The sequence below is a fragment of the Rhipicephalus microplus genome, chromosome 7, assembly GCF_043290135.1.
Source record: "Rhipicephalus microplus isolate Deutch F79 chromosome 7, USDA_Rmic, whole genome shotgun sequence".
Taxonomy (NCBI): domain Eukaryota; kingdom Metazoa; phylum Arthropoda; class Arachnida; order Ixodida; family Ixodidae; genus Rhipicephalus; species Rhipicephalus microplus.
This window is the reverse complement of record NC_134706.1, coordinates 56,896,933-56,919,056: the sequence shown is the minus strand read 5'-3', so window position 1 is coordinate 56,919,056 and position 22,124 is coordinate 56,896,933. Positions and strand designations below refer to the sequence as shown.

General features: G+C 46.0%; 1 protein-coding gene across 3 annotated transcripts in view; it reads right to left on the bottom strand.

Moving 5' to 3' along the window:
• The window catches only part of LOC119179807 (uncharacterized), a 79,317-nt gene that overhangs the window by 48,958 nt on the left and 8,235 nt on the right, over positions 1 to 22,124 (bottom strand). The window contains exons 2-3 of one of the 3 annotated variants that reach the window (XM_075868152.1): positions 15,542 to 15,621; positions 8,641 to 8,751 (exon numbers count right to left, since the gene is read on the bottom strand). In XM_075868152.1, the coding sequence (XP_075724267.1) occupies positions 8,641 to 8,751; positions 15,542 to 15,621 (191 nt within the window). Of the gene's footprint in view, positions 1 to 8,640; positions 8,752 to 11,179; positions 12,388 to 15,541; positions 15,622 to 22,124 lie in introns of those variants that run through there. The other 2 variants (XM_075868154.1, XM_075868153.1) reach the window with 2 other exon arrangements.

The window sequence follows — 22,124 nt, the reverse complement described above, 5'->3', positions numbered from 1 at the left end:
TGTAGCGCACCTGTGTCCGTTGCTCCATTCACAAACCAAAGTGCTTGCTTTAGATACCCTCTTGTCAACGCAACGCACACCGCTGGCAGCACATTCGAGCAGCCGTCAAACTGTAGACATGATCGCCACTGATTTTCCACCTCCGCGGAAACCCTTCAGCATCTTCTCCGTCGAAGCCCTACAGCATCTTCTCGAGGCCTATCAGGATCTTTTCGATTTTGGCGACTGACCTCTAGGACAGACGTCCTTTGTCCAGCATCGCACACACGAAGGACTTGCTCATGTGGAGAACCTCAAGAAGACGTGTAGCATATTCTTCTGCATTGTAAAAAGCATGACGTACCTCGGAAGAACCTTTTTCAAAAACTCAATTTTTTGGATAAGCGACCTCCATCAATTCCGAAAATCTTGGGTCCATGGCCAAAAGGAAAGCTACAAGCCCCTGCAGCACGTGCAGTCGTTCACTTTCTGGAGGAATCAGAAATAGCTCAAAAGTACTAAACAAAAACAAATGTTCACCGCGGTATATTTCAAAGCAGTATTTTCGTGTTTCAATACGACATTTTTGGGAAAACCTTTCTGAAAACATGTCAGTATTAAAACGACAAGATCACCTTAGACATTTTAATGAACTTTCACGTTTTTGTGTGAGCAATTGAATTGGCGTGATTACTTGTGTGGTTTTTTTTACAAGCCCAGTGTGGTGCGGACACAGTTCTACGCAGTGTGGACTCATTTCTGTGTGGTGTGGACACACAGTGTGAAAAAACGTGAACTCAGTGTGTAAGTGTTGTGCTATGTACATATGTATAGCCTTGTGTTTGCTACAAAATGTGTGATGTTGACTTTTGTGCAAGAGAGAGCGGCAGCTGGCGCCACGCATTGGCACCAACCTCTCCTTACATACGTTTAATAAAAAAAGGTGATGCCAACCCTGTTCACCACCGTCCCTACCGAGTGTCTGCTTTTGAGCGGAGCATCATGCTGAAGGAGGTGAACAAGATGCCAGTGAAGGACATTATTGCACCATCCTCCAATCCCTGGGAATCCCCAGTTGTATTAGTTAAAAAGAAGGAAGGATTGTCGTGATTTTGTGTGCACTATCATCACCTTAACAATATCACCAAGAAATACGCATACCCACTGCCACAAATTGACGACGCCCTTGATTGCCTCCGTGGGGCCACCTACTTTTCTTCCGTCGATCTTCGTTCTCGTTATTGGCAGATTGCTGTGGGCCCTATGGACCGAGAGAAGACGGCTTTTGTAACACCTTATGGCCTCCACCAATTCAATGTCACGCCTTTCGGCTTATGTAATGCCCCCACCACCTTCGAACGAATGACGGACTCCCTGCTCCATGGATTCAAGTGGTCTACGTGTCTGTTATCTGGATGACGTAATTGTGTTTGTTCCCACTTTTGATGTGCACCTTGAGAGACTGTCCAAAATTCTTTATGTATTCCGTCTCGCCGGCATTCAGCTGAGTTCATCCAAGTGCCGGTTTCGTCGCCGCCGCATTACAATACTTGGGCATATTGTTGACGCTTACAGCGTAAAACCGGACCCGGAGAAAGTTCAAGCTGTGAAAGATTTTCCTGTGCCAAAAACCACCAAATATGTCCGCAGCTTTGTGGGGCTATACTCGTACTTTTGGCGGTTCATCAAGAACTTCGCGGAAACTACTCGGCCCCTAACAGATTTACTCAAACCAGATGAGACGTTTACCTGGGGTCTCTCGCAAGCAGCAGCATTCTGCGACCTCACCACTTTGCTCACTTCCTCTCCTGTTCTGGCTCACTTCGACCCTATGGCACCAACCGAAGTCCATACCGATGCCATTGGTTACAAAATAGGTGCTGTGTTGGCTCAGTGACAACGTGGGCAGCATCGCGTGATAGCTTATGCCAGTAGGCTGCTGTCCCCCTTGGAGCGTAATTATTCCATCACAGAGCATAAATGCCTTGCGCTGGTTTGCGCAGTCGCAAAATTTCGCCATTACTTATACGGCTGACCATTTATAGTTCTCACCGATCACAACGCTCTTTGCTGGCCCGCCTCCCTCAAAGATCCCACAGGTTGTCTCGCCCGCTGGGCACTCCGCCTCCATGAGTATTCTTACACCGTAGTAAATGAGGAAAACTGCATAAAGGAAAACTGCATAAAGATGTGCGTTGTCTGTCACGCTACCCTGTGGCCCTTGGTTTTATTTTTGTCTGCGATCATACAAGCAATAATTCTGTGAGTGGCGTCCTTTCCATCTCCCAGCTGCTTCACCTCGGGGAGGAGCAGCATCGTGATCTGGATATAAGCCGCTTATTACAACAGCTCAAATCTTCACCGCCAGACACTTCCCTTCGCATGTTTACCTTAAAAGACCACACCTTATATACGCGTAATTTATCGCCCAATGGTCACGACCTACTTCTGGTCATACCAAAGCACCTGCACGGCACAGTCCTCCACGAGCTCCATGACACGCCAACAACGGGTCACATTGGTGCCTCTCGCACATATGACCGTGTGCGCCGCCGCTTCTACTGGCCTGGCATTTCACGCTCTCTACGTCGTTATGTCAACGCTTGTGAAATTTGCCAGCGCCTCAAGAAGCGGTCGGGACTCACGGCCGGGTATCCTCAGCCCATCGACATTCCATCAAAGCCATTCTTCCCTGTGGGTTTGGAACCTTTTCGGTCCCTTCCCAACAACCGCTTGCGGAAAGAAGTGGGTCACGGTTGCTACAGATTACGCGACCCGCTATGCAGTTACACGAGCCATGCCAACAAGCTGCGCTACAGGTGTCGCTGATTATCTACTACGCGATCTTATTTTAGTGCATGGAGCCCGTCGTCAACTGCTGACAGATCGAGGCCGTACGTTTCTTTCGAAAGTGGTTGGCGATATCGTGCGTTTTTGCTCTATCCAACATAGGCTCACGACATCGTACCACCCCAAGACAAACGGGCTTACAGAACGTTTAAACCACACCCTGACGGACATGTTATGGAAATACGTCTCGGCCGACCATCGTGATTTGGACCGATTATGTGTGACGTTCGCGTAGAATTCTTCCCAGCATGACACTGCTGGGTACTCCCCATTTTACTTTCTGTTTGAACGCGAACCTACATTGCCGTTGCATACCTTCCTGCCAGCCGCTGCGCAGTCTACTTCTGAATATGCACGCGACGCTATTGCCCGAGCTGACCTTGCCGTCATCTTGCTCGCAGCAGAATAACGGCATCCCAAGACTCACAGAAGCATCGTTACGACGAACGGCATCGCGACGAACACTTTCCGACAGCTTCCCTGTTCTTCTTTGGTCCCCTAGGTGACATGCAGGCCTTTCAGAGAAGTTTTTTTCTCGTGTCACGGGCCCATACCTCGTGCTCAGACGAGTGACCGACCCTACATATGAAATTGTTCCTGATGATCTTCTGCTCTGCTGTGCCGGGACATCACCCGCGTATCAAGGCTCAAGCGTTACCACACTGCTCCTGCTGTGGCTCATAAGCTCGCCGGGTCGGCGCTTTTGCCGCCGGGGGTTGTGTTACGTGGTTTCAGCTGACTGTAACAAGGCATCGTGAGACATAACCAAAAAGGGCGCCCCAGATCGAGAGAAAAGAAGTGGACGTTGTCAGTGAGCTGTGTTGTGGCTGCGGACTGACTACTGTTATTTTCCACGTGATAAAATTATTATATATATATATATATATATATATATATATATATATATTGTGAGCGCTGACTATGTACTTCATCTTCATCTGTATGACCAAACAATTGTAGCGATCATCATCGTATGTCACACGGGCCGGCTCACTGGCTTATCGCGTGCTCCAAACAGCCGCCTAAGACAACGACTTGCCTGTTTCAAGCTTCAAGATAGAAAATTACGTCGGCAAATTTACCATCCTCTCGGTAACCAATGGCTTCCCGTCATTCCTCGCTCACTTCGTCTGGAAGTTCTACAAGCGTTTCATGACGATGCGACAGCTGGCCACTTAGAGTTCCACAAGACCTACGACCGCCTCAAGACTCGCTGGTTTTGCCCTGGCCTCTCCACTTCTGTCGCCAAGTACGTCGCTTCCTGCGCGTCATGCCCGCACCGAAAACGTACCACGTCTCTTCCGGCGGGGCCATTTCAACCACTGCTGTGCCCGTTCACTCACTTTGAATTTGTGGGCACAGACTTATAGGGACCTTTTCCGCTTACGCCAGCCGGTCAACAATAGATTGTTACTGCTGTAGACCACCATACTCGCTACGCGGAGACGGCAGCTCTTTCGTCTGATGCTACCTCTGAAGTATCCAATTTTTTTCCTTCGCGCTATTATTTTACGACTTGGCGCGCCACGTGTGCTAGTGACCGTGGCAAGACGTTTCTTTCACATGTCCTTGGGGAAGTCCCACAGGCCTCTAACACCATCCACAAGACCACATCAGCGTATCACCAAGGAACTAATGGTCTGTTCAAGCGTTTTCACCAAACTTTGTCCGACATTATCTCTATGTACGTGCAACCGGATCACAAAAACTGGGACACAATACTTCCTTTCATCACGTTGGCATATAATACTGCCATACAGCGTACGACGAATTTCAGCCCTTTTTTTCTCGTGTATGGCCGTGTACTGACTTTTGTTCCGGACACCACCTTTTTGTTCACATCTTCCAATCCATCTTCATCTCTTCCGGAAGAGTTCACCACTCGCGTGGCCCGCTGCCGTGAAATTACCCACGCCAACACTGCTACCATTCAGGACAAGAGAAAAATCGACATTGATGCAAAGCGTCGAGTTGTTGTGTTCCGCCCAGTCGACGAAGTCATTTTGTGGACACCTGTTCGTGCACCTGGGCTCTGCGAAAAATTCCTTCACCGATATCTCGGTCCATACACCGTCCTGGAACGAACATCTGAAGTCAACTATCGCGTCGCTCCTGTCAACGCGGCTCCTGATCGCCGTCGCCGCCACACAGATATCGCCCACGTCTCTCGACTGCAACGATATATTCGGCGCCCCAACCCTTTCTAACTTGCTGCCCTCTTTCGCGAAGGGGGGAAAATAGTATGAGCGCTGACTATGTACTTCATCTTCTGGCTTGTGCGTCTGAATTAAAAAGATAACCTGGTTACTGCCATACCGGACGTGGTTTCATATTATATATATATATATATATATATATATATATATATATATATATATATATATATATATATATATATATATATATATATATATATATTCTTTTTATGCTATTTTGTGAGTTTGAGCCTCACGCAAACCAAATATTTCTTACGGCCAATATAAGCTTGTGATTGTGCGTCTGCCTACGCCAGCGTTTTATGAGGCTTTTGCGTGCTTCCCACAGGCGTAGAAAGCGCCTGTCTACATTTGGGATTGCGGTTACAGTGCTTATCCTCTTCGTTGGTTTATTAGGCTCAGCTTGAGGCACTGCAGCCATTCACTTTAAAAGTAGCCCAGTGTTGTCTGTCTGATCGCATTCTTTTTAAAAATGTTTCTCAATTAGTGAGACTGACCTCCTACTCTGAAGAACGGGAGTGGGAGATATGTTGCGTCGTGGAAGTGATACAATGATCACTGCGTAACGTTTCATGCAGGGTTGACCGGCTATAAATGCTTACTCTTCATACAAAGTGTAGGCGAGGGCACGTATCTCTGGTTGTGATGGTTCCTATTCTGGTTGGTGCTTGTGCATCTATTAGCAGTGTAAATCTGTGCATGCAGATGAGGCGTTTTAACTTCGTACATTTACGTGTGGCCGATAGGTATCCCTAGAAGTGTGTGGGGCGTTAAAATAACCGACCACTGGAACTTGTTCTCCTAGTTTCAACGTTTCAGCTATAAGGTACGCGAAATCATCATCCGTCCAAGATTTAGGAGAGCTGTAGATCTACAGTATACACAAGCTCTGCTGACTACGTTTTCGAGGAGAAATTTCTACCCGAACATTTAAAATGAATGACGAAAGTAAGTGTTCTATAGCTGTCAAGTGCTTCAATAGGAGTATTGTGAATATAACGCTGTTTCGTGATCGGTGTGTGTATGGAAGCCCGAAAAGGTATTTGTGCAGTGCGTCTCCTGCAGAGCCACAATACCCGGAGGGCGCGCTTAAGTGGCTGTGTACTGTTACAATGAGCTCCTCTTTCGTTGAAACCCCCTGAATTTCCACTGCCACATTGTGACGGTGAGACTAAGGCGTTGCGTGCAGCCCATCTTGCTTATTGTGGACTGTGTCCTGAGTTAAATGTGGTGGACGGATGTAAGGGTGTGGTAGCTTGGTCAGACTTTATGTGTTGGAAGCTACTGCGAATGAGTTTTGGGCCCTGTACTAAATGACTTAAAGTTTACTTGTATGGGCTGCTTTAGCTCTGTTACAAGTGCTTGGCCTTGGGCCTTCAACATATCCCTAAGTTTTTTACGGAAATCATTATTTGCCTGAGTAATCATGCTTGGTAACTTCAGCCTTGAGCAAGTCCCTCAGTATTGCTAGGGCATCTAGCAGCTCTTGCTTAGCGCAGTCATGTGCGTCAGATATAATATTGGTGATATATATGAGTCGCTTAACTTGCCAAAACCACCATATGATTATGAGAGACGCCGTAGTGTAGGTCTTCGCAAATTTCGACCACCTGGGGTTCTTTAACGTGCACCCAAATGTGAGCACTCGGAGCTACAGCATTTCGCCTCCATCGGAATTGCAGCCACCGCCGCCGGGATTTGTTGATTTGATACCGCGACCGGCGAGTCAGCAGACGAGTGTCTTAGCCACTAGACCACCGCGGCGGGCCACGTTAGATGTGAGAGGTATGTTCGGGTGTGTGTGTGTGTGATGAGGGTAAATGGGAGGCATGACGTAAAGAATATTTCAGGCTGTGGGGCCCCGCTGCCCAACTAACCTCTGTCATTCGGCCGCTGGCTTCTTGGCTGGTGGCGATTCTTGTCTCTCTGCAGTTTCAACTCAGTTATTTTGGGAATCAGTTTCAGAGTTGTGGTGCTGGTTTTGAATGTGGTTCCTGGCGTGTTGTTTAAGGATTCTAATGGTCTGTCCTGAGACTTCCTCCTGCTCTTGGATTAGCTGCGCCTCGTACTGGACTGGGGCTGGTGTCCCTTGGTTGGTGATGCAGGTGGTTGTGCTAGTGTTTTCACCTCCAGTGCATTCTTCACGTAATGCTTGTTTGGAGGTTTCTGTTCTCTGGTAGGACATTTACGTTGCGTAGCTAGGTGGTCATCCTTGCAGTCGAGGCATTAAGTTGTACTGCTGTGCTCCGGTGCTAGTTTCTCAACTCCACAGGCTTTGCATTGGCTTTTTGTCGGAGTTGGACATATATCTGTCTGATGTTAAAATGCAAGGCAGATTTCGTAAACTCCTTTAGGAGGTCGATGAATGTAGCATTTGTATGTAGCAGACATAGCGTAGAAATAGAAGGCCTGCAAAAGTTGTCAACGCTATGTCTGTAGATTCCATCAACCGGGCGTGCAGAACTCGACGTCGGGTGCACAATGTCGTCGAGGAGTTCGGTGGGTAAAGTATTGTTCTCGAGACCGATGATGACGCCCTTGAAATAGTTGTCTGTTGCGGTTATATAAGAGGGCGATTCATATCTCTGCGATCCTTGATTAGGTCAGTGATTGCTTGTAACTTTGTAGCAATAGTTTCGTCTGGCGTACTCGCAATCACTATGCTGCGTTCCGCTTGTATACGAAAAAGGAGCATGTTGACCGTTTTTACCGGCAGCCCAGCAGTCATGAAGTTGGTGCGTGCCCCCCCGTAATGTGCCCTTTGACTCAGGCGAAGCCTCTTTGTGGTCTTAAGACCAACTTTACGTCATCCAGAGGTAGGGGTGGCGGCCGTGGTAGTCACTTGATTTTTGGTAGGGAAGGCCTCGGGTGCAGCTTAAGTTGTGGTCTTGGGCTTGCGTCGGCGGGCAGCAGTAAACCAAGAACAATCGACCGGATCCACTAGATATTTTTTGGAGTCTGCAGCATCTATTTCTGCTGATTCGACGGAGGAAACTGGAGTACTCCTGCTGAAGTAGGGGAGAGCAGGCACACACTCAATGTGAACGCAACGCGATCGCTGTCCGCACGAACGTGGCAAAGCGCCAAAAGTTGCAGAGGTGTTATGGAATTCATGCACCAAAATTATAGGATTCACGAACAACAGTGTTATGAAACTCATGCACCACAAACAAAAATGGCAAATGGTATATGAAAATAAAACTATGAAAGTTTTCAATGCAAAGTGGAGATGGTAATGTTAGTATCACCTTCTTGGATTAAAAACGCTCGGAAAGCTGATAGGTATACCACGTGGGCCACCACTCGTGGTTCAGTTTGCGATGCATTTTCACAAAAACTTCATGGCTCGCAACAACGAATACGATTTATTCTGTTCGTGGAAGGGCGGTTCGCGCTCAGATGCAGAAAACTCACAATGTCGTTGTGTTAGATCCTTGGAAGTGTGTTGACAATGAGGTGACCGCAGCTGATCTAGGCAGCGACAGCATAGTACTTCCAATTAGTAGTTCACGAACCCTCCTTGGGGGGACGGTCCTGAATTCCACCTGGCGGCGTGACAATCTATAAGCATTGCGAATGCTATCATAGAACTCACCATTTATGGTTGATGGAAATGTAAGAGTCACACAAGTTGATTTCGCCATAAGAATGTTGTATTCGTTCCATAGACCAAAAAGTGACTTGTCGACTTCTGATATGCCATTTGCTGGAAGAATCGCAAGAATATTCGTGTTGTTCTTAACACTTACACGTAATTTGCACGTAAAATTTATCAGTAACTTCATTTTAACGACATCACCTAAATTATTGCGTGAATAACATTAGCGGCAATGTGTTTCATTGCAAGGCGTAGAGCATGCACTGCATAGCATGCTCAGCTTATTTTGTTTCGCTGCACCCAAATGCAGCGCCGAGTAGACACTTCATGAATAGTTGGGTTTACAAACACAAAAAAACGTGGCCAAAGAGCGCGAACTTAAAAAGAATTCGTGGTTATTTAAATAATGCCCCCATACATGCTGCTACCACACAAATATGCACAGCTCTTCAGCTAACGAAACTTTCAATGCAGTTTGAATACCGACATACCATGAATTCTGTGCATAATAACGTAGGAAGAACACTACGAAATCGTTTAGCTGAAGCAGATCACTGGCTGGCTAGCGGCCAGACAGACAGACAGACAGGCAGACAGACAGACAGACAGACAGACAGACAGACAGACAGACAGACAGACAGACAGACAGACACAGACAGACAGACAGGCAGACAGACAGACAGACAGACAGACAGACAGACAGACAGACAGACAGACACCCTACTTTAACTTCAGTAGATTTCATCTAAACTTATAGATACCATGGTAACAAAAAAATGATTCCTCTCTTTGGAAACAGGTTTAACAAAAAAAAACTGTCTTCACCGAGGTACTTGACCGTTCTGTGTACGTTCTTTCGCCACAATTTAAGGGTGAAGGAATGGATGCTATAGCAACAAATTGCAATGTCACGCGACCAGCAAGTAGCTCGAAACTTCGTGCGGGCACCCCAAGCAGAAAGCACGCACGAAATAAGCACACACAGGACGAGCGTCGACAAAATTATCACAGTGAAGCACGTTCCACAAACAAAAAGAAAGACGCACTAAACAGGCGCATAGTATATGCATGAACGAGCGTGAACAGCTGCCACACTTATTACTTCGTGTGCGAGGAGCACTCTCCTTTTGTAAACGCGGCCGTGGCAGCGAATAAAGTGACCTTCGTTCCCCTTTTATCCATTCTAATTTGAAAGCAAGCTTACAGTGGGAGCACAAGAAATACATAGCAGCCGAATACCAAGATAAAAAACGCGCGTGTGTGCGACCACGACATGGAACCGACTTTGACCACGTGATGTGGAGGCGCGCTTGTGTTGCAACGAAGTGGGATGGCTTGAGGTTTGGACTTGCATAGCACGTGCGCATGAACGCATGACCTTCACGCAATCTTGGCTCTAATGCTGAAATTGCTCTGAAGTTGCTGAGCTCTCAAGACAGCCAACTGTACACAGTGTATATAGCTGGCTTGCAGTTATCAAGGTAAGAAACGTGCACGCACTGGTTATTTAAAGACGATTGTCTTTCTTGGGGACCTTCGACGCAAACATTTGGTCTGTCTGTCTGTCTGTCTGTCTGTCTGTCTGTCTGTCTGTCTGTACATTTGTTCGTTTGTCTGTTCCTAACGGTACACTGAATGGCACCTAACAATACCTCAAACCACCGCAATTATTGCGAATATCTGAGGCACCAGAACAACACGTCAGTAATCTGCATGTGTGTCTTTTTGCAAGAAAAGGCATACATATATATTTCTAAGGACCCTAGCGCTTATCACGCTGCAATGACCATGCAACGCTTGCACGAAAAGGAAAGTGTTTCGAACGCTTTGCTAAGATGACACGGTGGTGGCATCTACCAGCCGCCTTGCGTGCTACCCCTTATCATCTCAGAGACGGGCGCGCACGCCGCGTGCTTCGTTTTTCAAGATAACTGCCAGATAGCGCTCTTGTCTCACGTGTGACGTGACTTGATGCACCCGTTCGCCTCCGCTGCACGCTCGAGGCACTCTAACGTAGCGCCTCCAGAATACCATTCACCGATTTTCTTAAGGAGAACATCAAATAAACCTTTTGTTCACTCTCTATAGACGCAGGACTATCAGTGTAGCATGCAAATACGGGGCCAATTTTTGAAAGTGGTTTACGTCGCGCGCTAACAAGCGAGACGTTGCTGGTACTGCGCGCACGGAGGAGCTTTTTTTCTGGTTTTTCAGGTGCGAACGATCTACTGGTCGAGCTTAATCCGGTATGCTACGTGGCCATGCTTACAGTGCATGCTTGACTCTCGCCCTTTCCCCTCTCCTACACTCCCCTCCTGCGCTTACTTCTCCTGTCTGTTTGTCTTTCGACATATAGGCGATAGTTTTTTCTTAGGTGCCATCGAAACCATAATTTTGGTCTGTTTGTCTGTACATTTGTTTGTGTGTGTGTTTATAAAAAGTGGCAAACAATTTAGAGTACTCGGTACTCTACTATGGGAGAGCTTAAAGCCGTCCCCAAGTGTCCAGGGGACACTTCCTCAATAGAAAATCATAGTTGTCCCCATCAGTTCTATGGGCATGTTTTAGAGAATTTTATTTCTGAAAAAAATCATACATGCACAGAAAACATTCACGTGTAACATTGTTCGTTCTCACGACATGCTAATATATCTTAATATACATTCAAATGCACAACAGGAATTGTTTGTACCTGTAAACAGAAATTCTAACGTGCATAAAGTAAACTACGCTCAAGGGTACGTACAATTCATGAAAAGGAACAAAATACAGTATTTAAAAATGCGTATAAGAATAAGTAAATACTTATACAATACTGAAGTAGGTTCAGAGAAATCACAAGCACTAGTATACTTTCCCAGTAATGAAGGCAAGGCATGGACACATTGTTCTTTCTGAGAATAATAAATCCTGTTGACCACCGCAGGAGGAAGGCTCCCTCCCCCAGAACGAATAACTGTTCGTTCAAGTGTGTTAGCATCATCGTTCTTAAAAGATGTAGAAGAGGAAACATGGCCCTCTGAGGGCATCCCCGCACGCATGCTAGTCCCCTCCAATTCCACAATACAAAAGCACCAATACACGCTATCAACTCAACAAAAATGCCTCTGTGCCGCGACTGCCATTGCATCCTGACTTCAAACATGCTCGTCACCTAACTCTAAAAATTACGTGCCATAGGACATTCATAAAGTACATGATTTAGAGTTTCCGTCCGGCTACACTGCGGACATGAGGCGGAGGGCGCCACACCCCACGCCACAAGGCGGTCGACTGTTGGCGACGCATGCCATTCTTTCAACCAAGTGAAGCCTCGGACTTCAGCGGGTAGGGTGGTGGTTTTCATGAACCAGCGTCGACTTTTGCGGCATTTCTTGTGCTGATCATCGTTTAAATTTTGTACAGCAATACATTCACATATTTCAGTGAGTGACATATTCATGAGTTCGCCGTGTAGTAAGTTATTTTGAAAAAAAATTGCAGACATTTCAACACGTACGTATAGTAGGGCGGCGGCCGCTCAGCAGCCGGTCCCGCCTCGTCTACTAATCTAAAGAAATGACGGGAAGTTCCCTAGAGGTACTTTGTGAGTTCTCGTCCTCTGTATGTCGTATTTGAGATGAGTTTCCATGTTGTTCTCAAGGCCGACACACGACACACAACTTCGAAGTCCGGAATGCGAAAACCTCCCATTTTTGTTGGTAGGTGGACTTGTGCTCTGGCGACGCTTTCCGCATGGCAATCCTAAAAAAAGGAGCCACATGTGGTTACTACTCTTAGCAAAATTCGTCGAGGTGGCCATGCAAGTTTCGATACAAAAAAGAAACGCTTCTATGCTTGCCTTGATGAGATACGCACGTTCAGTTTTGGTTGATATGTGGGGTTTAACGTCCCGAAACCACCATATGATTAAGAGAGACGCCGTAGTGGAGGGCTCCGGAAATTTCGACCACCTGGTGTTCTTTAACGTGCACCCAAATCTGAGCACACGGGCCTACAACATTTCCGCATCCATCGGAAATGCAGCCGCCGCAGCCGGGTTTCGAACCCGTGACCTGCGGGTCAGCAGCCGAGTACCTTAGCCACTAGACCACCGCGGCGGGGCTACGCACGTTCACTAAAAGGTAAATAAAAAGTCCTCGCAATCTCAATGCATTTATCAACTTTGCACTTAATTTCATTCCGGGTGGTGCAGGCTACTTCACCGGATGCAAGGAAGGTGACCCCCAGAACCTTTACTCCGTCTACCCAGTGGACTCCATCGGGAAACTGTTCAGCGAAGCTACGAAAGCGCATTGCTTTACTCTTATATGGATTGACTTGTGCTCCCGAAAGGCTGCTGTAGGTGTGAAAGAGTTGCAAGAAAGAGCTGTAGCTATCCATATTCTTGAGAAAAAGTGAACTATCGTCAACATAGGCTGCCACTTTCACTTCAATCAGGCCAGGAAGGGGGAATCTGCGTATTGAACTACATCTGTTGATCTGTTCCTGCAGAGGTTCGATACAGAGTACAAAAAGAAGCGCAGAGAGAGGGCATCCTTGTCCTATACCGCGACTCTCAGCGATGGGTTCAGTGGTGTGGACCTTCACTACTAAGCAAGCTTCCAAGTCAGTATAAAGCAGACGAAGAACCTCGACATGACGAGTAGGAAAACCAAAGCATTTCAACACGACGAAAAGATAACTGTGCTCAACCCTGTCAAAAGCTTTTTCTTGGTCGAGGGCGACAAAAACACCAGACACTTGTGTTCTCGTAGCAAAGGTGAACAGATCACGGGTCAAAGCAAGTGAAGAAACAATTCTACGATCTGGAACATAAGTTTTCACATTACTGATTATTTCAGGTAAGGCGGATGATATGCGATGCGCTAAAATAGCAGTTCATATCTTATAGTCAGAGTTCAGTAAAGAAATGGGTCTCCATGCCTTTAGGTCTGACGCTTCACCACCACTCTTTAGCAGAAGGATGACTCTGCTCTCACAAAACGTTTCAGGTCGAATTCTATCAGCAAGAATCCGGCCAACCCCATCCGCAACGCCCACCAATATTGCTCAAGTTTCGCGTTGATGCATTGTGTGATTGTCAACTAAAAAGCAATATTGCGCATATCTGATGCACCATAACAACACGTCAATGCTTTGTATGTGTGCCTTTACAGATTAGAAAGCGCACACAAGGAATTCTAATAATCGTAGCGTTTATCACGCTGCGCTGACAGTGCAACGCGATGCCCAAAAAGGCAAGTGTTTCCAACGCTTCGCTAAGACAACACTGTGATGGCACCTGCCCGTCGCTTTTCATGCTCCTCATAGCCTCCGAGACAGGCACGCATCTTTCTCCGCGGGCGCACCCTCCTTCCTTCGTTTTCGAAGAAAACTGCCAGATAGCGCTCGTGTATAACGTGCCTCGATACGCTCGTTAGCCTTCGCTGCACGAATCAAGACTCTTTAACGCAGCGCTTTCAGAATACAATTCTCCGATTTTCTCTCTCGCACAGAACATCACATAAACGTTTTGTTCACTGCCTCCACACGCAAGACTATCGTCTTTCGACGACATTTGAAGTGAAACATGCAGATGCGGGGACAATTTTTGCAGTGAAATTTCTTCGTATATATTGCCGCGCGTATGTGCCAGTGGTGGCGACAACGAAAAGGTGATCGCCTACGCCAGCAGGACGCTGTCCCGAGCGGAGGCTAACTACACTACGACGGAGAAAAAATGTCTTGCAATGGTATGGGCAGTCCTAAAATTCGATTATTGGCAACCCCCCTCCCCCACGAGGTCGCTGCGTCTAGTTGCCCCATCGCGGGCTATGGGACCTGCCCCTGGTGACGTCGGCAAAAGTACGACGACTTCTTCGTCGTTTGCCCTCGGCCAAGGATGCTCACGCTGCTTCGTTGTCGCCAACAATGGCTCATACACGCAGCAATATTTTAAAACAACATATCCGTGACGGTAATAAATGAGTGGAATCATAGCATAAAGCACTTTCTTGTTAAAATATCATAGTGTGGTTAACTAGTTAATAGCATGCGCTACCCAGTGATTGACCCATGAAATCTGCGTGTTTTGACCTTTGAATGTGTTTGATTTTTTTCTCGTTGACGTCGCGTTACCTGTTCTTGCACTCTCACACTTGACGTTTTCAACGTCATAGTTGCTTACGCAGCCACGCAAAATCTGTGCTGTTTCTCTTCATTTTTCTCCGCACACGTTTTAAAGACGCATATGCGAACGCGCACCACACGCCACAGACGGCTTTCACGAAATCCTCTAAGGTGAAGTTCAAGCGCTGAAGCTGTGGCCTTTTTCTTTTGTGGTAACTTCTCAAGTCTAGTAGAATTCACGCTGAAGGTGCTGTAAACTAGTGCAGCCGTTTTAAAACACACCTTTTTTTCACATCCATAACATTCTATATTACATAACGGAAAGAAAACTTTGATTTGATTTATTTTGAGAGAGTACTTCACTAGTTAAGAAAGATTGCATGGTTTCCACCTGCGTCTCCTAATTGTACAAGCCAGATACTTTTTTAAGGCTCAAGCATGCTAAAAACTATGTGCCGTTCCATGCAACATGAAAAATTTTTACACCATGGGTGTTTTCTGTACGGTCGTGTCTGCGTTCCTAATAACCATTGATAATGTTCATAGAGAGGAAGTGGAAATATAGAGGCGCGAGGGATGTCGCTCGTCACATATTTACATTCACGTTTTGAGCTATAAGTCTGTAAACACGCACATGCGGAAAATATATGGCTGCTCAAAGCATATTTCAGCGACACTTATTGCTTTGATATTACCTGGGCTAAGGAAATGTGCTTTTTGCACATTTCGTGAGAAATACTTAATTTATGTATTCGGTATATAATACATGCACAGTATCAATACGTACCTCGCTTAGCAGGAGTGAGGTAAACCTTTGTTTTACCATTCGTGTTCCAGTTCCCCACCGTAACTTCGACTTCCCTTGATCTGAAAATTCGCAATGTACAAAAAAAAACGAAAATCAATTTGAAGTAACTTAAACGCATATCGCGACTATGCACGAATAATTATGCTAGCATATTTTTCAACCCATTGTGCTAAACAATGAGCGAGTTTCAGGTCAAACGTGCACCGCCGAATTAGCGAAACAACCTCAGCGCGCTAGATCACCTATGCAAGAGTGCGACTGATCTATTGATACTATGTAAGGTTTTCCTTACAAAGCCAACCTATGATAAGGAAGAACACCATAGCGAAGGCCTTCAATAATTTAGATCATCTGATGTTGTTTAATGCGAATGGATGTCGAACAGTACATGAGCCTTTACTATATTAGTTTCACTGAAATGTGAACACTGTGGCAGCGGTCAAACTCGCGATAAAAGGATCTCCTGCCGAGTGCTCTAACTACTCCTCCAATGCATCGCAATTTGAGGTGGAAGAAAATGCATTGTTATATGGTGTTTTCTTAAATTTCCAACTCCTGACATTCTTTCTCATATGGCATAAGACTCCACCTACTTTGGGCAAAATCTCGAACGGCTAAATGCCAATCACCAAACATAAAATATTTATAAAATGTATATCACGCCAACTAGCATATTGTAGAAATTTGCCTCAATAATTAGGGATGATTTCGATTTTGCGCCTAAATTTACGCGTGTGTGCTAATCTACCCAGGGGTGCTATGCAGTATGATCCGAGCTCCTCGGGAAGACGAGTTCACTCCAAGCTCGCTCTGCGGCGGCTATGGCATGAAGGTAGTGTGGAGTACGGTATAGCAGCCTTGATAAAAATGGCTATAAGAATGCGCATGGCGTTGGAAACATATCTGGGCCATTTGCGGTGGTTATAAAAAAACACCACCTGCAAACACGTCAGCGCCTCTACTTACTCAACATTTGAACAGTACAGCGACGTCGGGGTGATTGTTGCGCCATCTTTTTGCAAACTCAGCAAACGCCTCCCGCAGGCATGTTCGGGGGCGTTTAATCTCTTTCAGACAGGTTCTTTTCTTCAATTTTCAGCATAGAAATTCCCACTCTCAAGGGTACACACGCAGCACTCTCTCGCTGCTCGCTTCGCTTCTATGAAATATTGCAGATAAATATAAGAACATGTGGGCACAAGGGGCACTCGCATCATTGTGGGAACGTGACTGGGATTGAAAGCGTCATCGTATGACTTTTACTTCTGCGTGCGTGTGTGCATAGTCTACTCAATGAAGCTGATAGATTGATCGCGCCGCTAGACGTGAGTACTGCTCCTGGGCAAGAGCAAATGTGGTGGGCGTATCCGATCTTTGCTACGGGCGTCTGTCAATCAGTCTGGTTGGCACGTGAACTCGGATTTATACTAGTTGATTCTGATAACGCCCCAGTTGAACTCGTGGCTTTCACGGTACCGATGTGACTGTCGAGCATTTGATGAGTTGAATACAAAGCGGCAGCTTCTTCCCGTATGAAATGATCTGATGAGCTTGTATTAGAGTTGTGTAAGGCAGGAGGTATAACCTAGCTCCTCGCAGCTTCTTACCTTGGTCATCTACTGGTGCTCTTGGTCGGCTTCGAAGTGAAAAACGCATCAGCTCTGTCTTAACTTTGATTGTACTAATTGACTAAGGCTTAACCACTAATACAATGAGCAGTGATGCCTTCATTGGTAAGATTTTAATTAAAGCGAAATTGTCGTGGGTGTATTTACAAAGACCATGATCAGTAGGGAGCTAATAAACGTAATCTCGATCAGGACGATACTAATTGTCATCATATTTGGCAGAGGTAATAAGCATAGTATGACTTAGTGTGCTCATAAAGGAAGTCGCGTTAATTGGGGCTGTTTATTTAGCTCATTAACTCGCATGCTTTAGTTTGCCCGGTGCTAGATTTATCTAGCTTCAATAGCGTGGTCTTCTCAAGATGTGGCGTAATGACCTCAGCCCAGGTGTGTAGCGAGAAATTTTTTTGCGAGGGGGGCGGCACCTTCTTACTTTCAGGAGGGGCACCCTCTTGAAATGGTTATATTTCGCTCTCTGTGCCACGGCGAAAAAAAATTGAGGGAGGGGCGCATGAGCCTGGTAGGCTCCAGGCTACGCCACTGTCTCGACCTTACCATAGATTGGTAAGATTAGCTTGATCAAAGCATGTCGGGGCCTAATTTCAAAGTATGCCGTCCAGCCAACTAGCTAATTGGCCAGCCCCACGTAGTCAGGTGCTAGCGGACAATGAAGACTACAAAAAAGGTGCGCACCGACCTAGCAGCACGCTACAATTTATAGGCAGACCATGATAGTTAACACGTGGCCTCGGGTTGACGATGTTGTAACACGCCCGGCCGGAACTTATCTCTGAGGCCGCCATGCTGATTTTTCTAAAAAAAGATTTTCAGAGTAGACAGTAACAGCTTCAAAATATATAGTAACATCCCAGGCCTTCAAAACATATCATCAAGAAATATTTCTGACACATTTATTGCATGGGTGCACTTCCGCACTTAGTGGAACGACAAACAAATTACCACCACTGTCCACTCAAAATTAATGTGTGTCAAAGCAAAAATCATTGCGTAGCAAGAAGGAAAAAGGACTGGTCATCCCTTCTCTTTTCATTCTTTTTTTTATTCATTGCACAATGCTTTTGAGTAATTGAATTGTTCAGTTTAAATCCAGTTACAAAAGATACCTCTGCGCTGCTTTTTAGCTGAATAGAAATGACGAATTTTATGTTATGTTCGTCGGCCTGTAGAACCACAGCCAGATTGAAAAGGCGCGTGACTGTTACGTTTGCTCGTTTGCATATCCAGTCCGACTGTGACAAAACGAATCAACGATAGCACTATGAAACAATCCTGAAAACGCAGATTGGGCGTAATATTTACTGCAAGTAAATATGTTACTGAAATGCGCCATTCCCGACACATTTCATAAGCGCGTTCCAGCAGATTGCGTTTAGCTCACCGTTACGAAGCACCGCAATAAAATTCCAGGCAGCCTCACCGCAGAAACCTAGGCCGACCTAACAGTCACTGGGGCTGGCGTGCTGCGTTACACCGAGGCCGCTCCTGTACGTCATGTATTTGATGCAGGTGCACCACCTACACATGCTGAAGTCAGTAATAGGCCCAAATAGCAGTCCATACAGTTATATCAGCAGCCGCCTTGCCCATCGCGCACCCCCTCCCCCCAGCCTGAATTGAAGCCATGAAGTTCATGAGGCTTATGGAAGCGCATTCAAAGCACGCGCATTTCCGTAAACCAACCCCCTATCCCATTTGCTTTCACCAGACCGTGTACTGGTCTGGTGAAATTTAAAGGCATTCTAAGGGGATGACATGAAAGCGTATTTGTCATGGAGCACACAAAAGTTGCTGATCACTGATGAGCTTTTCAAATGGGCTTAGCCCGGAAAGGCGATTGGCATGCTTATTCACGAGCAGATCTCGGTGTCCAAAGCGGTCTGTGAGTGTCTTTATCGCAAAGTCGAAGTTTGTTTGGCTATACGGATATCCTCGATAGCCCACTTTGTGTTGTAGATTAAGTAAATGAGGAGTCCCTTGAGCTTTCACATTTGTGGCAGTTCACTGTTTTTGAAGATTGTGGCGTTGACATTGTCTATAAAGACTCACATCCACGGAGACTATCATCAAAAATTTGTATCTCACAGCTTTTGTAGCTGAATTAAATCCTGATACTGCTCTAGTACCTGGGCCTGCTGTGTCGATCAATTTCGTAAATTCGGAGTAGCTAGACGTTGATTTGATAGCTCGAGCCTGCGTTCTGGCTGTCCTGTCACACATTTGAAGTCACAACTTGTCCCGCCAAGCCTCGTAGAGAATCTCCTCGTTAAATTTCTTCTTTTTTGGTTGCAAGGATGACGTCTTCATGCTTTGAAAGTGCTAATTTTTTGTCCTTGAGGTGATCTAATGGCCGTTACACTTAAAGGCGTCAAGATTCAGTTGCTGCAGTGGGTCCATTAGAAGTATCACTGATAGAAGCATGCTTCTTGGATAGATGGTCTGAGTTTGCCATGGCTGTGACGGCAAAGGAAATATCTCGAGTGGCACCTCTGAGTTGTGGCACCAACAAATCTTGCGAAATGACTGCTTGCCTAGACGTGAATGAAAGATTTCTGTTTACCGCTGATTCCTGAGACGAACTGCTTGCTGCATGGCACAACTGCGGGTGCCCCCGTGTCCTCGGTGAGTCTCCGCTTCAGAGATAATGTCTGGCACGCTACAAGTTGCTTCCCTACTACTATCACCTACTAACCTACTATCACCTACTATCACCTACTATCACCCTGTTTCAGCTCTTGCGTGGGTTCAGTGAAAGCTTCGCCTTTTAATACTATTTTTTGATATTAACTTCACAGCAATAAAGACCTCGTTTTGCAGAAATTTTGGAGTTGGCGTCGTTGGTTGCGAGTGAAAAGTCATAATCCTTTGCGTGACCAAAAAAAAACGAGTGCTGTGCATATAAAATAAATGATAAAAAGGCATAGGTCAGAGTGGGGACTGCACCAGGGTCATTGGGGTCTGAGCGGGGATTGAACGCAGGTCATTTTCGCTGTAAGAGGCAGTTTTACTGCGACACAGCTGGTTGTGAATGGGGCGAAAAGAGCTTCCTCTGCTTGCAAATGCAGTGAGAGTAGATTTCATGCTTTGCAAACATATGCGTCCGGTATACATGATTCATAACGCGACCTGAAATGTTGCAGTGATAAGACGTGGTGCAAGCGCCCAGTGCCGGCGGGCGTCAGAACATGTGATTGTCAGAATGGCTCCATGGTTTAAGACGGTCACCCACTAGGAAAAGCGCACACGCTACTGCGCCAATTCCCTTAAGACACGTGAGTGGGTGCATAGCAAGTTCGAGAAGGTTTCATGCACTATTTATAAGTTTTTGAAGTACGCACTAAAAACAGGATATCGCTACCGCGTTCAGCGCCTAATGACGAAGCTTCAGGGCCCCCAGTTCTTACATTGGCTTCTATCGCCCCAGCCTAGGCGGCGCGAATCCTTTCATTTTTATGCTTCTAAAATGCCTACGGTGGCTTTTAATGTCTATTTGTGAGGCCATGACATGCTGAAAAATGGTCACGTAAATTTGTAGATCATACACTGATTTCCCAAAAACAAGGTTTGCGATTTATAGTTGTACGGTCAAAATAACCGGGTTTCATGCAGTTATACCTAGTTTTTTGAGCGACAACAGCAACTTCCTTAGCTATATTTGCTTCACTAGACAACACGCAGATGTTATGTGGCGCCGCCGGTGCTTTTTGCACGCATAGAAACGGTGCCTATGGCAGTGGTAGAGCGAACATTTGACCCTAAGCTGCGGTTGGTCTTCCTCATCATGCTATACCTGCTTTTCACGGAAGAGATGGGGCCATCGTTGCGACGCAACGCGATGTGTGTGGAAAGAAGCGGTAGCGTGATGATGGCTGGCGTACTAGCATTTAAATGCTATTCAGAAAATGTCCAATTCAAAAAACTAGATTTTCTTACGTTTGCTATTTCGCGCCGCCTTATTCATCACACTAAAACAAAAACGCCGGCCTGCGTGGAAGGAGTAGCATTTCGTAACATCAATCGGTGTAACATCAAACAAATACTCTAATGGCTCAAGGAAAACATTCCAGCTCTTTTTATTTGCGTCCTGATTTTGCAGTCACAAACCGACTATATTTTTCACTCACAAGTAAGGACGCCGATTCCGGCGATATTGCGAAACGATATTAAAAGGCAATAGTCTTTCTTGGGGACCTTCAACGCAAAAAATTTGTTTGTCTGTCTGTACATTTGTCTGTTTGTACGTATTTAATGGTATCCTAAACAGCAGAAAAGTGGCCAAACGATATTGAAAATGGCTGACCCCATCCGCAGTGCCCACCAATATTAATCTAGATTCAGCATTTATACTTGTAATATTGTCAAATAAAAAGCAATCATTGCACATAACTGAGGCACGATAACAACACGTCAATATTCTCTATGTGTACCTCTTACTAGAAAAGGCATACATAAGTAATTCTAAAGACCATTGAGTTTATCACGTTGCGCTGACCATACAATGCTTGCACGAGAAGGCAAGTGTTTCCAACGCTTTGCTAAAGCGACACGGTGGTGGCACCTACCCGTCGCCTTGCGTAGTACACCTTATCACCTCCGAGACGAGCATGCAGGGCGCGCACACTTTGTTTTCTAACTGCCAGATAGCGCTCATATCTCATGCGGGACGTGACTTGATGCGCTCGTTCGCCTCCGCTGCACGCTAGAGGCACTCTAACGCAGCGCCTCCGCAATACCATCTACCGATTTTATTGCGCAGAACTTCAAATAAACGTTTTGTTCACTCTCTCCTGACGCAACACTATCGTCTTTCGACGGCATTTGCAGTGTAACATGCAGATATGGGGCCAACTTTTTATCGCTGTCACGTTAAAATTTTAAGCCGCTGAGGACGCTCAGAAACACGCCTACATGGAAGT